At 46.6% G+C, this 17,729-nt stretch overlaps 2 protein-coding genes across 3 annotated transcripts in view; one reads left to right on the top strand and one right to left on the bottom strand.

The window, feature by feature from the left end:
• Positions 1-595: 595 nt before the first annotated feature.
• yif1b (Yip1 interacting factor homolog B (S. cerevisiae)) lies at positions 596-16,850 on the bottom strand. The gene is made up of 8 exons (XM_080218287.1): positions 16,750-16,850; positions 12,137-12,357; positions 11,142-11,246; positions 7,392-7,470; positions 5,711-5,768; positions 4,693-4,848; positions 4,494-4,587; positions 596-2,001 (listed from the first exon to the last, which is right to left on the bottom strand). The coding sequence occupies exons 1-8, from the start codon at positions 16,781-16,783 to the stop codon at positions 1,846-1,848; spliced, it is 903 nt and encodes a 300-aa protein (XP_080074413.1). The 5' UTR covers positions 16,784-16,850; the 3' UTR covers positions 596-1,845.
• The window catches only part of LOC145362225 (basic phospholipase A2 PA-9C-like), a 24,939-nt gene continuing 23,809 nt past the window's right edge, over positions 16,600-17,729 (top strand). For both annotated transcript variants that reach the window (XM_080218288.1, XM_080218289.1), the window contains exon 1: positions 16,600-16,745. The gene's annotated coding sequence lies outside the window, so the exon portion shown is untranslated. The remainder of the gene's footprint in view (positions 16,746-17,729) is intronic.

Below are 17,729 nucleotides of genomic sequence, written 5' to 3'. Positions count from 1 at the left end.
TACCGTACACAGTTTTGGTCTCCACTTTAAGGCAGGGTATACTTGCAGTGGAGGCAGAACAGGGAAGGTTCACTAAATTGTTCTCTGGAATAAGGGGTTGCTCTGATGAGAGGCTGAGTAAATTGGGCTTATGCTGGCTGGAGTTTAGAAGAATGAGGGGCAATCTCATTGAAATGCAGAAGATTCTGAAGGGGCTTGACATGGTAGACACTGAGTTTGTATCCCTCTGGCTGGGGGTGGTGCACAGTCTCAGGATAAGGGTCAGCCATATAGGACTGAGCTTGAGGAGAAACCTCTTTACTCAAAGGGTTGTGAATCTCTGGAATTCTCTACTTCAGAGGATTGCGCATGTTTGAGAATATCAAGGAGGAAAACAAGGGATTTGGGGAGTGAATGTCAAGTGGTAGTTGAGGCCCCAGATCAGCCACGATTGTGTTGAATGGTGGACAGCATGAACTGTCCACTCATGCTCCTACTTATGTTATGAGAAATATTTGGCATTGCAGTAGGCTTTGCCTGTAATAATAAATGTACACAGCAAAGTCATGCAACACAAGTTTTCTTTCTGTATAAAGATGAATTGTACAATTAAACAGATATTTTGTTTGACTTTAATGTGAAACCAATTTCTGAGCAAGAATTCTGCCAGGATTGTAATTCACCAAACACACGGTCAATATTCAGCTTGGCTTGGTTATACTCAAGTTTGGAGGCCAGAGTTTGATAAGAGTGTTGCCTCATTAAAATATTTCTGAAATTGGTAGTTATACTGGAGTTAGTAACACTCCACTAAGGTTGACAAAGTGTCACTTGAGCTGACAAAGTGCTGATGAGACCAATGGTATGTGATGACCGTGCTAACTTTCCTTTTATTCATTAACGAGCCAAGTGCAACTGCTGAAAAATGGGGTGTCATCTCCCTGACAACATTGTGGACTGATGACCACAAGCCTCTGAAGCCAAGCAATTTTCAGTTCCTCACGTCTAGTGTGGAGCCAGGGCTGGGGACTAAAGAATTACATTGCTGGTGACAACCGGGCCTGGAAGGTAAAATGCTGTTACCTTCAGGGATATGCATTGAAATAACTTCAAATTATTGCACAGTCGAAACTGGAGCTACTGGCGGATCCCTTGGAACCACTTTGATGACCCCTAAGGGATCACAAACTCCTTGGTCAAGAGCTCCTGCAGTAGAAGATACTTTCCCCTTTAAGTAATTCCACAGAAACAATCCCAACAACTGCACAAGATGTTATACTTTCCATATTTTATTTGCCCAACTTCAGTGTTTATAAATAGATATTTAAAAAAGTTCCACTGTGTGGACAGTGGAAAGTTAGCACGCAGTGGGTATGTCCAGTTACTTTTTACTTTCTATCTGGGATGGACACACCAAACGATGAACTTGTTGCGTTTCAGATGATATAGGCAGCCTAAAAGAAAAAGCCCATCATTCATGAGAGGACATGACCAAACGCCCCTTGGGGAGATGGACCCGTCCTGCGCGTCCCCCCCCTCCCCACACAGGGGGATCACTTTGTCACCACCCTGCCCCTTTGGGTAGGTGGATATATCTCCCATGCCACCCTTACATGGGGACAGTTTTTGCACCCCCGCTGCTTGGGGAGTTCGACCCCAACCTCTTCCTTCCATGTCACTACAGGTGACGGCCAACCCCTCGGGGCAACAAATCTGTCCTGCACTCAACCCAACCCACCCCCCTCCCCCAAACCTCTGGGATTTAAGATTCCCCCAATTGTGTTCTCCCCTCAGCCCTACATTGAGCGGAGATGGGACACACCTCCAATCCCCATCCCCAGGGAACACAGGGGTGCTCCAGTTTTCCTATCTGACCAAGTGAAATGTGAGCCAGTACATGAAGATTGGTTGCACTGCTGCGATCGCCATGGTCAGGTACATGCGTAGCTGATTCCTCGTGCCTCGCACCAGGACACCCTCCGCTGCAGCTTCAGACAGAATCTTCAGTCTCAATGTTCGAATCTGAAAAGAAAACACTATTTAGGAGATCTTTGGGATGGCATGGTGCTAAATACACTATCCAATAAAACTGAGCCATATGGATCAGAAAGGTCAGTGCCAAATTAGTTAATCTCAGCCAAGGCAGCACTAGTGACTCGTTGACCTCAGTGCCTTTGCATTAGGGAGAGAATTCAGCCATGATTTTTACCGCAGGAGAGCATGTGGACATCTGATAAGTTTAGAATTGGTGGATTATTCATTATGCAAAGTCAGCCACAAGGGGACCAGAGAGAGAGAGAGAGAGAGAGACAGCGACAGACACACAGAGAATCTATGCATGGAGCCAGAGGAAACAGGCGAGGTATTAAATGAGTACTTTGCATCAGTGTTCACCAAAGTGAAGGACTTGGAGGGTGATGAGTCTGGGAAAGTGTGTGTAGATAGTCTGAGTCATGTTGAGATCAAAAAGGAGGTGGTATTGAGAAACATTAAGGTAGACAAGTCCCCAGGGCCTGATGGGATATACCGCAGAATACTGAGGGGGGCAAGGGAGGAAATTGCTGGGGCTTTGAAAGAAATCTTTTGTATCCTCATCAGCTACAGGGGAGGTTCCAGAGGATTGGAGAATAGACAGTGTTGTTCCTTTGTTTAAGAAGGGTAGCAAGAATCATCCAGGTAATTACAAGCCAGTGAGCCTTACATCAGTGGTAAGGAAATTGTTGGAGAAGATTGTTTGGGACAGGATTTACTCCCACTTGGAAATAAGTAGACATATTAGCAAAAGACAACATGGCTTTGTGAAGGGGAGGTTGTGTCTCATGAACTTGATCGAGTTTTTTGAGAAAGTGACGAAGATTGATTGATGAGGGTACGGCAGTGGATGTTGTCTACATGGACTTCAGTAAGGCCTTTGACAAGATCCCTCATGGCACACTGGTGCAGAAGGTGAAGTCGCATGGGATCAGAGGTGAGGTGGCAATGTGGATAAAGAACTTCGGTCATAGAAGGCAGAGGGGAGCAGTGGGAGGGTGCATTTCTGAATGGAGGGCTGTGACAAGTGGAGTTCCTCAGGGATCAGTGCTGGGAACTCTGCTGTTTGTAATATATGTGTGATTTGGAGGAAAACATAACTGGTTTGATTTATAAATTTGCAGACAACGCTAAGGTTAATGAACCCAATACCAGCTCCTTTTTGATCTCAACAATGAGGACCATCAGAGGACATAGATCAATTGAAGACTTGGGTGGAGAGATGGCAGATGGAGTTTAATCCGGACACAACGTGAAGTAACGTGTTTTGGAAGGTCTAACACAGATAGGAAATATGCAGTAAATGGCACAACTGTTAAGAATATCGATAGGCAGAGGGATCTGGATATACAGGTCACTGAAAACAGCAACGCAGGTTGAGAAGGTAACCAAAAAGGCATAAGGCATGCTGCCTTCATCAGCCAGTGAATTGAATTTAAAAATTGGCAAGTCATGTTGCAGCTTTATGGTACCTTAGTGAGGCCGCACTTGGAACATAGTGTTCAATTCTGGTTGCCACACTACCAGAAGGATAGGGAAGTTTTGAAGAGGGTACAGAAAAGATTTACCAGGATGTTGCCTAGCATGGAGGGCATTAGCTACGAGGAGATGTTGGGGAAACTTGGTTTGTTCTCACTGGAACGACGGAGGTTGAGGGGCGACCTGATAGAAGTTCACAAGATTATGAGGGGCATCGACAGAGTGGATAGTCAGAAGCTTTTTCCTAGGGTGGAAGCATCAATTACTAGGGGGCATAGGTTTAAGGTGCGAGATTAAAGGAGATGTACGAGGCAAGTTTTTTTTTTAAAAACACAGAGGGTGATGGGTGCCTGGAATTTGCTGCCGGGGAAGTAGTGGAAGCAGATACAATTGTGACTTTTAATAGAAGGATATGGTGCCCAGATGGATAAGGGGCCTTTAGTTCAGTCGGGCAGCATAGTCGGTGCAGGCTTGGAGGCCGAAGGGCCTGTTCCTGTGCTGTAATTTTCTTTGTTCTTCTTTGACAGCATCCCTGGAGTCGTATACCTTTCTAGAATAAAACCTCACATTGCAGAGAGAGGCCATTTGGCCCATCAAGTCTGCACTGACTCTCTGACAGAGTGTCCCAGGTTCTCTCTTCCGCTCTGTCCCTGTAACCCCACACATTTACCCCACAAATCTATCTAGCCTACATATCGCGGGACACTAAGAGACAATTTAACATGGCCAATTAACCTAACCTGCACATGTTTGGACTGTGGGAGGAAACCGGAGCACCTGGATGAAACCCATGCAGACATGGGGAGAACATGCAAACTCCACGTGGTCACCAAGGCTGGAATTGAACCTGGGTCCTTGGCACTGTACAATAGCAGTGCTAAACACTGTGCCACTGTGTCCATGAAACCATTTCCCTGAGAGAATCAGGTCATGGCGAGAAGATATTGATGCATCAATGTTAACAAGTTGTGAAGTGAACAGGGAAGTTTAATAATTAAACTCACCATGAACACCACAATTGAGATGCAGCACCAGCCCAGAGCAATGTAATATCCTGTTCTCCCAAAGATCAGCCCAGCCACGACTCCAGTGATCATCCTGTGGGTAAAAAAAAATCAGATGTTTTACAGATGACCACAGACTCGCTTACTGCAGTGACAACAGCACCCACTAGGCCACCGACTCCATCACTCACACACCTACCCAACATACTTGTACCCGGCAAAAGCGACAAGGTCGATGGTGGTTAAGTCTGTGTTCACCGTGACCAGGTAGAGGCTGAGCAGGATAGCCAGCACCTCAATGACCAGCCAGATTAATGCTGAGCTGGCCTGCATCCCCAAAACCTCTGGAGAAAACCTGTGGGAAAGAGAAATAAGTTAGTAAATGCTGCGTGTGCATCAGCATCTGCCTGGAACAATGAAAGACTGGGGGTCGATACACTTTATCGTGCAGTGATAGTATGGATTTGAATTCTTGGCCAATTCCAGTCACTCAGCGATGGAACTACTTCCCAGAGAAATCTTCTCTCGTACACTACCCAGCAGCCAGCCAGAGAACAGCATTAACTACAACAGGTTTGTCATCGGCTTTGGAATGGCACATTGTTTTGGGATGGGAGAATGAACATATGAATCACAATAAAGAATTACAAACAGAGAAAGCGCTTGAAGCAAGAAAGTATTCCTCAGGCTGTGGTTCAGTGGGTAAAATTGTCCCCATCAAGTCAGAAGACTGTGGGTTCAAGTCTCAGGAGCACTAAAATCCTGGTGACACCCCAGTGTAGTACCAAGGCAGTGCCAATGTTGGAGGTATGGTCTTTTGAATGCCATTTTAAACTGAGATTCCGACTTTCCTGTCAGATTGGCTTAAAAAATTCCCTGGTACTATTTTGAGGACAGGAATTTTCTCCAGTGCCCTGTCCAATATTTCTCCTCAACCAACATCATCAAAAAGAAAACCACACAGGTTACCTGCTTGCTATTGTCAGAACTTGCTCTGTGCAAATTGGCTTCTACATTCTCTACATCACTATATTTTGACTGTAAAGCACTTTGAGATGTCCTAAAGTCATGCAAATTTTGTGCCAACGCCTGTCCCACTTCTGAAACATAATACATGAATAGAGGTGAATCCCAATGGCCATTGTACTTAAACATCCTCAACAGCCGTTAGAGCAGAAAATGGGAAGCACTAAATGATGCGACAAGAGGATCCTCACCTGCTTTGAGTTCCAAGAGCAAACCCAGCTACCAGTAAGTATGTGATGAATGCCATTGCTGAAGAGAGAGAGAGGGAGAGAGAGAGAAGAGGGCATAAGACATGGTATGGACAGTGGGTCATGACACGTTGAATGAATATTTAATGACTTCTCTTTCTCAACATTGTAAGCACCAACCAAGATGTATAGTCACGCAATCAAATGCAATGAGCTTGATAAGCGCATCACAAGTCTCTGCCCTCGCCCACATTCTGAGGGCTCAATGAGCAATGCACAGCCATGTGGCATGGTGGTTAGCAATGCTACCTCACAGTGCCAGGAACCTGGGTTCGATTCCAGGCTTGGGTCACTGTCTGTGTGGAACCTGCACCTTCTCCCCATGTCTGCATGGGTTTCCTCTGGGTGCTCTGGTTTCCTCCCACAGTTCAAAAAATGTGCTGGTTAGGTGCATCGGCCCTGCTAAATTCTCCCTCGCTGTACCTAGACAGGCATCAGAGTGTGGTGACTTGGGGGATTTTCATAGTAACTTAATTGCAGTGTCAATGTAAGCCTACTTGTGACACTAATAAAAAAAAACTTTAAAGTTTTAAAAGCACGCTGATGCTGGCAGTCATAAGAACATAAGAACTAGGAGCAGGAATAGGCCATCCGGCCCCTTAAGCCTGCTCTGCCATTCAATAAGATCATAGCTGATCTTTTTGTGGACTCAGCTCCACTTTCTCGCCTGCTCTCCTTAATTCCTTTACTGTTCAAAAATTCATCTATCTTTGCCTTACAAACATTCAGTGAAGTAGCCTCTAGTGCTTCACTGGGCAGAGAATTCCACAGATTCACTTGGGTGAAGAAGTTCCTCCTCAACTCAGTCCTAAATCTGCTCTCCCTTATTTTAAGGCTATGCCCCCAAGTTCTAGTTTCACCTGCCAGTGGAAACAACTTCCCTGCTTCTATCTTATGTATTCCCTCATAATGTTTATATAAGATCTCCCCTCATTCTTCTGAATTCTTAAGATGAAGATGCCAGAGGACAGCTGGTGAACAAGTAGCAGTAATTCCAAGACTTTGTTTGCAAATTAACCAGAAATATTGATTCCCTTCAGGGAATCTTGCCAGCGACACTGCAAATTCTATAAGTCAAGACAAAGCCAATTTCACATTGTTGGGAGGCAGAGCTTGGAGGGGATTAAGGGTTATGGGGAGAGGGCGGGAAAGTGGAACTGAGCCACGACAGATCAGCCATGATCTTATTGAATGGCGGGGCAGGCTCGAAGGGCTAGATGGCCTACTCCTGCTCCTATTTCCTATTTCTTATGTTCTTACCCACACCACTCGGTGTGAGAGAAACCATGCCATAACTGGGACTTGGTTCACATTTCACTCTCTCTGAAGACTACGGGTAAAATCGCTCCCCAGTAGCAGGGGTGATCATCATCGATCCATGTGTTGAACCTCACAGATATTATGATTGTAACAAAATAAAAACCCCAAAATACTGCAGATGCTGAAACAAAAACAGAGAATGTTGGAAATATACAGCAGCTCTGGCAGCATCTGTGCAGAGAGAAACTTTTCAGATCTTTGACCTTTCACCAGAACTGAGCTGATCAGAGCATCAGCCCACTTCCCCACTCAATCCAGAAACACTTCATGAGGTTGATTAATACTATACAGAGGTCGCACCTACCTGGAATATATAAATCAGGGGCATTCACTTCGACCCTCGGGGCCACAGGGCTGTCCTGCTGGTATCGTACTTCCCAGTTCTGCCTCACAGAATTAAAGCAATAATTAGTTTGACAACAATCACACAAACTGAATGGGGAAACCACCTCTTGGTCACTTCAGGAGAAAGTTTATGAAATACAAATTAGGAGCAGAGGTAGGCCACTCATCCCCTCGAGCCCGCTCTATCATTCAGTAAGAACTTGGCTGATCCGATTGTAACCTCAACCCCACATTCCTGGCTACTCCCAATAATCTTTCAGCCCCTTGTTAATCAAAAATCTATCTTACTCTGCCTTAAAAATATTCAAACACTCTGCTTTCACTGCCTTTTGGGGAAGAGAGATCCAAAGACTTTCAACCCTCAGCATTTGTAATTCTCCTCATCTGTCTTAAACGAGCGACCCCTTATTTTTAAGCGATTCCCCCACCCCCCCCACTAATTCTAGGTTCTCTGACAAGCTGAAACACCCAATCCATGTCTACCCTGTCAATATTACTCTCAGTCTTAGATGTTTTGATCACGTTGCCTCTTTCTTGTTCTAAACGCTAGTGGATGCAAGCCTAACCTTTCCAACCGTCCCTCGTTAAGACAACCCGCTCATTCTAAGTATTAGTCTGGTACTCAGAGGTTCCCAACTAGAGGTCCCAAAAGTGGGCCACAAAATAAACTATGTGGCCGGCATTGCCAAGTCTCGATGAATCTCGGGTCTCCCACGCATGTGCCAGCTGGGATTGGGTCGCACATGTGAAATTTGGATTTATGTTGTGTTTGTGTGTATATTTATTGTTGTCACAAGTAGGCATACATCAACACTGCAATGAAAATTCCTTAATTGCTACACTTGAGTGCCTGTTCAGACATACTGAGGGAGAATTTAGCACAGCCAATGCACCTAACCAGTATGTCTTTCGGACTTGTGGGAGGAAAGCCACACAGACACGAGGAGAACATGCAAACTCTACACAGGCGCCCAAGCCCGGAATCGAACCTAAGCCCCTTGTGCTGAGGGAGCAATGCTATCCACTGTGCCGTTGTTGGTGATTCGAGTCATGCATGTGCCAGCTGGGAAAGGGCCACAAATGCGTGGTTTGGATTTTGTACATTGGCCATGCACAAAGACCCTACTGATGTGTAAAATCCAGAATGGCGCATGCACGGCTCATTCCAGGCCGACGCACGCAAGTTCCGGCTTGTCAACACAAACATTCCAAATCATGCATGTATGGGCCTTTCCTAGATGACAAGTATAGGAGATTCCAGGTTCTTTGGGAATTGGAGTTAAAGACAGAGGCCAGGTGTGCCTGTGCACAAACAAGAAAGGGAGGCTGAGAACAAAAACAGAACAGACAGGGAAAAATAAAAAAATACAATGTGGGAAGACGACACAGGGAAGAAACAGGAACCGACAAATTTAGGAAAAAGAGAAACAGGCTCCAATATTGTATTGGACATTTCATTGTAAACATCTTAAACTGATGAAAATTGTGTTAAATAGTGGCTTGACATGTTTTTAGGTGGTTTTGGAGTTAAGAACATTTTGCGAGAGGACAGTTCAGTTGGAGGGAATAAGAGGTCTGCCTCAAATGTTTTTATAAGACAAAGGTGTGCAATGAAGTAAAGTTTGGGAATCACTGGTCGAATAAACCTCTGAGCTGTTTCTAATGCATTTACATCTTTCCTTAGATAAGGAGACCAACGCTGTACACAATACTCCATATGTGGTCTCACCTGTACTAAAGCATAACCTTCCTACATTTGCAATTAATTCCCCTCACAATAAATGATAACATTCTATTAACTTTCCTAATTACTTGCTGTATCTGTATAGAAGCCTTTTGTAATTCACGCATTTGGACACTCAGGTCCCTCTGCAAATCAGAGGTCTGCAATCGCTAACCACTTAGACAGTAAGCTTCTTTCTCCACTCCATTAACCAGCTGATCTCCTGCAGTACTACGCTTAGATCATTATTTTTAATGCATTTGTATTATCAGCATTTCTGGCCATCTTACCTTAGGAAGGATATACTGGCTTTGGAGGAAGCGGAAGAAGAATTAGCAGAACGATACCCAGATTTCAAGGATTAAATTATGAGTTGAGGCTACTAAAACTAGGGTTGCACCCTTTGGAATTTAGAATGTTAAGATTTTCATCCAAGTAATTAAGACATTAAGGGGAACAGACAAAGTACATTCAGAGAAATTATTTTTGCTAGTTGGGAAGTCGAGGACTAGGTGGAGAATAGTCTGAAACATTACACCCCTCAGAGGGAAATTAAGCAGTAATTCTACGTGCAGTGTGGTGTTTGGACCTCACCTCTGCAAATGGCAACTGGTGCTAAATCGATGATTAATTTAAAAAATATGGAGTGATAAGATTCTTGTTATCCAAAGATGTGAAGGGATTTGGGGCAAAGGCTTTGGGGTTAGGTTGCAGATCAGTCTTGAAGGATCATACGGTCCTCTCCTGTTCCTATATAATCAACTCTTGTTTCCTCCACTGTAAATATCCATTTGTCCCTCAATTAGAAATGTTGACATACTTCCAGCTCTTCCCCCACCCCCTCCCCAGCATGTTACACTAGTCTCATGCTATGAGGTTGATTTTTAATGCCTTTTGGGTAACTTGGGATGGGCTTTTCCAGTGCAAAAACCATCACCGAAACAAAGGGTCCCTCAACACAAACCAGCACCAGATATGAGAACATTCCTCAAATGTCACCCTGCAGACTGCGAAGAATAACTGCATGCCTATCCTCTCATAGTACAATTGTCAGGCTCAAATCTTCCTTCTTAGGGGTCCCCTGATGGTGCTCCAGCTACATCACATTATACCCCTTAATACTCATGGTACCAAAGAGCGACAGAGGGCTGTGCTGGAAGTGAAGCAGTGCATGCCCCTCCAAACAGGATTTCATTTTCCTGCTGCTTGGGGGCAAAAAAGCCCCCAGCCGATTGTGGTAAATGGTTCCTTGCCAGTGGAAACTTCATTTAACAGAGCGATTGTGCAACAGAAAGGAGCACAAAAAGCCGCATGTCAGAACACCTCCCCAAGGAGGCTCCCAAAGCAAACTGTAGACTTTGAGAACTGATCACCTGGTGAACTTATTCTCAGCGTCTCCCACTGACACTAACTGACAAATGCAACATCTTCCCTGTCAACTCAAAGAAGACTTGTGAATGGGCAACACGGTGACAGTGGTTAGCATTGCTGTCTCACAGCATCAGGGACCCGATTTCGAACCGCAGCTTGGGTCACTGTCTGTGCGGAGTCTGCATGTTCTCCCCATATCTGCATGGGTTTCCCCCAGGGCTCTGGTTTCCTCCCGCATTCCAAAGATGAGAGAGTTAGGTGGATTGGCCATGCTAAATTGCCCCTCAATGTTCAAAGATGTGCAGGTTAGGTGAATTGGCCATGCTAAACTGCCCCTTAATGTCCCAAGGTGTGTAGGTTAGAAGGATTAATTGGATAAACATGGGGTTAGGACAGGGAGGGCGCTCTGTCCGAGAGTCGGTGCAGACTCTATGGGACAAATGGCCTCCTTCTGCACTGTAGGATTCTATGAAATCCCTTCACTAGTGGAAGATCCAGTGAATTTCAAGGCAGTAGCATGACTCGCTTTGTAACCAGCGTGTTACACACTACAGCTTTGCTTTCGTGATTAATAAGCGTTAAGATGAATCACCAGCGAAAGGCCACCTCTCTTACCTGGTGCATGTAGGGAAAGATGAGGAGTCCCAGCTTCTTTCCGACATAAACAGTGTCCACAGCAAAATAATATTTCAATTTGCTCACTGGAATAAGTCGATCGATCTGCAGAAGTCAGGCAAAAAAGGTTCAATCACTCTCCACATTTGGCTATCAGAACCATAATGAGGGGTGAAGAAAGAAAACAGAATGAAAGGGACCAATGATATGAAAACATTTCAGTCGATCTGTACAGTATTGCTGCTGAGGAATTGAAGACAATGGCTTGCTCAAATGAGCCGGGACCTGAAGATTTCTCGGTCAAGGCGTAGACTTTCAGTGCTAATGAGGCTCTAGTGTCAGACATACTCCTGTAATATGGGCTATTCCATAGTCACGTCCTCCCCAAACCCTTAGCCAGACCAATCCCAATGAGGAATGGCAAGGTGTGATGTGACTGGGTGCACGCAACTGGCCAGTTCACTTATGCTGGGGGTCTGTCATGGGTACGGTTGCCAATTCCTCAGTAGCTGTCTTTCAGTACACTGTACCTAGGCTGACTGGCAGGGGGAGAATGGTGAAGCTAGTGGATTACTGGCCTCAGAGTTAAAGTTTCACCAGGGTACATTCCAGAACCCTCTGCTTGGGCAGCAGAGAATTCTCCTATTGCTGCTGATGTTACCAGTGCCTTATCATGGTTAGAAATATGTTTCATGCCGTTGACTCTGCATTCTGCATTCACTAACTCTCCCTTATGTTTTCTGTTATTTGCCAGTAACCCCATCAGTGACATGTCTGACCCCCTTGGAATCTCTAGGAAACATCTCTTCCTTTTCTTAAAACGAATGGGGAGAAATTTCAAGAGTCCTGCAACTGCTCACTGGATAGATTATGTGATGTGCATGTGTGCACTCAGCATATGTGGTCCAGGAACTATCTGGTAAAGAGACAGACCCCTATATTGTGTGGAGAATAATTAACGATTAATTCCTACTTCCCCCACCCTTTCTGCTCACGTTTTGATCGACAATGTTCTTGCCCTGACTCGCCAAACTGCTGCCATAAGCCATCGCCAGGTTAGACACCATGGGGTCGCTGAGGAAGCCCTGCCCCGAGAGGCCAAAGCCAGCGCCGCTGCCCTCGTATCCTGGAGCACCCATGTTCCCGCTGGTATCTTCGAAGAGGTGGCTGGGGTCGCTTGTGACGGGCATCGGCCCCCTCGTTCTTGCCTTGGCAGCTGGAATCGAGAGTGACAGAATAAGGTGACCATTGTAGAACCCCTCCCCCAGCAGAAATACAGAAGCTGCTAATGAATTTCAGAGACCCTTTGAAATATGTTAGAAACTGTGAAATTTATCAGGGCTCCTATCCTTCTAATTCCACAACAAAATGAGCAACAAAGCAATTATTTTCCAGTGTCAGCAAGGGAAAGGTTGCAGAGGGACTTTTGATTCTAAATTGGGTCAGGCTGCAGGATATGTATTTGGACTTCCTTTTACCGAGCGACTGCTGCACCGACCCTCGGATTAGACATGTTAAACCAAAGCTTGGTCTCCTTCCTACTGTTGATGTAAAGGGTCCCACAACATGATTTCAAAGATGAGCAAAAGTCTCCCTCGTTCCTTGACTAATGTTACCAAAAGTTGCCTGGTCATTATCAAACTGCTGGTTGTGGCAGCTTGCTACACAGAAATGCATTTCCACATTTCTTACATTACATAAGAACATAAGAACATGAGAAATAGGAGCAGGAGTAGGCCATCTGGCCCTTCGAGCCTGCCCCGCCATTCAATAAGATCATGGCTGATCTGTCGTGGCTCAGTTCCACTTTCCCGCCCTCTCCCCATAACCCTTAATCCCCTCTCTTATCAAAATCCCATCAACCCGCTTCTTAAAAATATTTAGCGAGGCAGCCTCCACCACTTCAACGGGCAGAGAATTCCAGAGATTCACCACCCTTTGAGTGAAGAAGTTCCTCCTCAACTCCGTTCTGAACCGCCCCCCCTTTATCTTGAGGCTGTGCCCCCTAGTCCTACTGTCTTTTTTGAGCGGGAAGAGTCTTTCCACCTCTATCCTATCCATCCCATTCATCATCTTATACGTCTCAATGAGATCTCCCCTCATTCTTCTAAACTCTAACGAGTACAAGCCTAGTTTATTCAGCCTCTCCTCATAGCTCAACCCCCTCAACTCCGGTATCAGCCTAGTAAACCTCCTCTGCACTCTACAATAGTGACCAGAACTCAAAAAGGCTTCACTTTCTGTAAAGTACTATGTAAGGTCCCGAGGATGTGAAACTGAACTGGACCAGCCATATAAATACTGTGGCTGCAAGAGCGGGTCAGAGGCTGGGCATTCTGCAGACTCTCCAGACATTCCTGTCACCATCTACAAGTCAGGAGTGTGATGGAATACTCTGCACTTACCTGGGTGAGTACAGCTCCAACAACACTCAGGAAGCTCAACACCATCCAGGACAAGGCAGCGCCCCTTGATTGGCATCCCATCCACTATCTTAATCATTCACTCCCTCCACCACTGACAAACAATAGCAGCAGTGAATACCATTTTAAGATGCACTGCAGGAGCTCACTAAGGCTCCTTCAACAGCACCTTCCAAACCCATGATCTCTAGAAGAGCAAGGGTAGAAGACCCACAGGAACATCAACCCCTAGGGGTTCCTCTTCAAGTCGCTCACCATCCTGACTTGGAGCTATAATCGCTGTCCCTTCCCTGTCACTGGGTCAAATTCCTGGAACTCCCATTCTAACATACTCTGGGTGTACCTACCCCTCAGGATTGCAGCGATACAAGAAGGTAGCTCATCACCACCTTCTCAAGGATAACTAGGGATGAGCAATACACACTGGCCTAGCCAGTGATGCCCACATCCCACTAATGAACAAAATATGTATATATAAAGTGCAAGTCTTCCTTGTTTATTGAATATTGTCAGAACCACTTTATAAAATAGTTAAGATCTGAATTCCATTAACACTTGTTCCCACAGGCAGATAAGATGATTGGAAGTGGGTGAGAATCCACAGATGGAATATAATTTAAGTGTGAAAATCTCCACTTTGACCAAAAAGACACTTCACTGCTTACTCCAATTCAGGGTCACAAGGACTCAAAGCCTATCGTGACATAGACTGCAGGACTTATTCAGTTAATGATAGGGCGTTGAGGAGAGTTACAGAACAAAGAGATCTAGGGGTACATGTTCATAGCTCCTTGGAAGTGGAGTCACAGGTGGACAGAGTGGCGAAGGCAGCATTCAGCATGCTTGGTTTCATCGGTCAGAACATTGAATACAGGAGTTGAGACGTCTTGTTGTACAAGACATTGGTAAGGCCACGTTTGGAATACTGTATGCAGTTCTGGTCACCCTATTGTAGAAAGCATATTATTAAACGAGAAAGAGCGCAGAAAAGAGTTACTAGGATGCTATCAGGACTTGATGGTTTGAGCTATAAGGAGAAGCTGGATAGACTGGGACTATTTTCTCTGGATGTAGAGGGCTGAGGGGTGACCTTATAGACGTCTATAAAGTAAAGAGGGACACAGATCAGCTAAATAGTCAATATCTTTTCCCAAAGGTAGGAGAGTCTAAAACCAGAGGGCATAAATTTAAGGTGAGAGGCAAGAGATACAAAAGGGTCCAGAGGGGCCATTTTTTCCACAGAGAAGGTGGTTAGTGTTTGGAACAAGCTGCTAGAGGTAGTAGTAGAGGTGGGTATAATTTTGTCTTTTAAAAAACGTTTAGACAGTTACATGGGTAAGATGGGTATAGAGGGATATGGGCCAAATGCAGGCAACTGGGACTAGCTTAAGGGTTAAAAAAAGGGCAGCGTGGACAATTTGGGCCAAAGGCCTGTTTCCATGCTGTAAACCTCTATAACTCTAAGGGCTGCACAACTTTAATTTAAAACTCAGATTCAGTAACATTGGGAGCAGCTTTTCAATTCCTGCGAAGAATTCCAAGAGTTAAAGCAACACAGCCTCAAAAACGATAGCAATGCCAAAATTACTACGACTGCCTTGTTCCAGCCAAAACAGTTATGATGAACATTGGAACAGGGTAGATAGATGTTTAGTATCTTGAGACTATTCCATTATTCAATGAGAGCATGGCTGATCTGTCACCAAACGCGTTCCCCAGATCATTTAATGTTTTCAGTTAACCAAAGTCAATCAATCAGATTCAAAATTAACTGTTAGCTAGCATCAACTGTCTTTTTCAATTTGGTTTCATATCACCCCATGACTTTGCCCCTTCCCTATCTCTGGAATTTCCTGCAGCCCCATAAACCTCAAGAGACATTTGGCCTCTCAAGCATCCCCCAATTTTAATCTCTCCACCATTGGTAGCCATGCTTTCAGCTGCCTGGGTCCCAAGTGGGTTACTTCATCCTGGATGGTGTTGAGCTCCTTGAACGTTGTTGAGAGGTCATGGCAGGTTTATTTGAAATCACAAGCTATTGAGGTGCTGCTCCTTCATCCGGTGACTTCACCTGACAAAGGAGAAGCGTTCCGAAAGCTTGTGATTTCAAATAAACCTGCCGGACTATAACGTGACCTCTCATCTTGTCCACCCAGGTCCAACACCAGCCTCTCCACAGCTTGAGTGTTGTTGGAGCTGCACTCATTCAGGCAAGTGTAGTATACCATCACACTCCGAATTTGTAGATAGCTGGTGGACAGGCTTTGGGGATGGGTTTCTCACTGCAAGATTCCCAGCCTCTGACCTGTTCTTATAGTTCACAGTATTGATTTGGCTGGTCCACTTCAGCTTCTGGTCAATGATAATTCCATGGTGTTCAACGACAGCACATTCTGCAACCCCCCACCCAATATGGGATCCAGCATACCACATTTCCTCCACAGTTTGAGGTGGGTCGGGGAGGGGGGTATCCCTCCTCTACTCCATTCCCCCTCAGTCTCCAGGGGAGGGGCTTCTTTGGACTATTCCATTCCCGCTTGAGGGCAGCACATTGGTTAGCACTGTTGCCTCACAGTGCCAGGGACCCAGGTTCAATTCTGGCCTTGGTCTGTGTAGAGTTTGCACATTCTCCCCATGTCTGCGTGGGTTTCCTCCAGGTGCTCCAGTTTCCTCCCACACCCCAAAGATGTGCGGGTTAGGCGGATTGCCCATGCTAAATTGCCCCTTTAGCGTCAGGGGATTAGTGGGGGTAAACACATGGGATTAAGGGGATAGGACATGGGTGGGATTGATGTGACGGCAGGCTGGGTGGCCTCCTCCTGCACTGTAGGGACTCAGTCAAGGCGGGGGAAGGAAGGGGGGGTGAAGGAGGGGAGGAGGAGGGGGAGAAATTCCATTTGCCTCACAGTAGGGGAGGAGAGGGTCTTGGAATATTCCATTTGGAATGGGGTGAATTGGAGGGTCTCTGGGCGATGCCACTCCCAACTCTGGGCAGGGGTGGTCTCTGGAATATCCCATTCCCCGTAATAGCGGGTCCCTGGCGGTCAGCTACCGCTGCGTTCCTCTTCCCGTTCGACAGTTTACCGGACACGGACAACAAGGGAACTTTCACAGCCGTCCCCGCCACCGTCACCGTCACATGAACAATCCATTTCGAGAGAAAGACAGAGACTGAGGCCACGTACGTAACTTACGCTGTCTAAATCGGCTGTTCTCCATCGCTTCACCCGTCCCGCCCGCTCGCGCTTGAGCTCGGGCCCCAACTGCTGGAGGGGGGTGGGAAGAGCTCGCGGCGTGTCTGATTGACAACGAACCAATCAGCAGGCGCTTTCCAGCAGCGGGGCGGGCAGAAAGCTGATTGACGGCTATACCCACCAATCAGTGGGCGCTGTCCAGTATGCGGCCCGCGGCTGGCTGATTGACAGCCAGTCTGTGGACGCCTTCCAGCAGCGGGGCGGGCAGCAAGGTGATCGACAGCTACATCTACCAGTCAGTGGGAGCCCTCCTGTATGGGTCACGTGGCTGGCTGATTGACAGCCAATCAGCGGGCGCCTTCCGGAATAAGGGCGGGCAGCAGGATGGTTGACAGCTATAATCGCCAATCAGCGGGCGCTCTCCCGCTGTAGTGCTCGCGGCTGACTGACAGCCAATCAGCGGGCGTCTTCCAGCAGCGGGGCGGGCAGCAGGCTGATCGACAGCCATACTCGCCAATCAATGGGTGCCTTCCAGCAGCGGGGCGGACGGCAAGCTGATTGACAGCTATAATCGCCAATCAATAGGTGCCCTCTAGCTGTGGGCGTCGCGGCTGGCTGATGGGCAGCCTATCAATGGGCGCCTTCCAGCAGCGGGACTCACAGCTGGATGATTGACAGCCATCTTTGCCAATCAACGGGCGTCCTCCAGCACAGTGTTGGCTGATAGACAGCCACAGCCGCCAATCAGTGGGCGCTCGCCCGGAATGACGTCTCACACAGCCCCTGCATTGCCCCGCCCATCGGCGTCACCTGCTCCCCTGCCAGAACCACTGCGCAGGCGCGGTGACGCAGACCTCCCGCATCCAGCTTTTCGAACGGCCGACCGAATTTCAGGGGTGGCAATTAAAGTCACAGACTACTGGACAGTTGGAGAAAGCAGCCCGCAGCCGATCAGAGAACAACCGCCTTTA

Source organism: Carcharhinus amblyrhynchos, unplaced genomic scaffold (genome assembly GCF_965287045.1).
Source record: "Carcharhinus amblyrhynchos unplaced genomic scaffold, sCarAmb.v2.hapA scaffold_37, whole genome shotgun sequence".
Classification (NCBI taxonomy): domain Eukaryota; kingdom Metazoa; phylum Chordata; class Chondrichthyes; order Carcharhiniformes; family Carcharhinidae; genus Carcharhinus; species Carcharhinus amblyrhynchos.
Note: the sequence above shows the minus strand (reverse complement) of the source record. Positions and strands in the feature narration are given on the sequence as shown.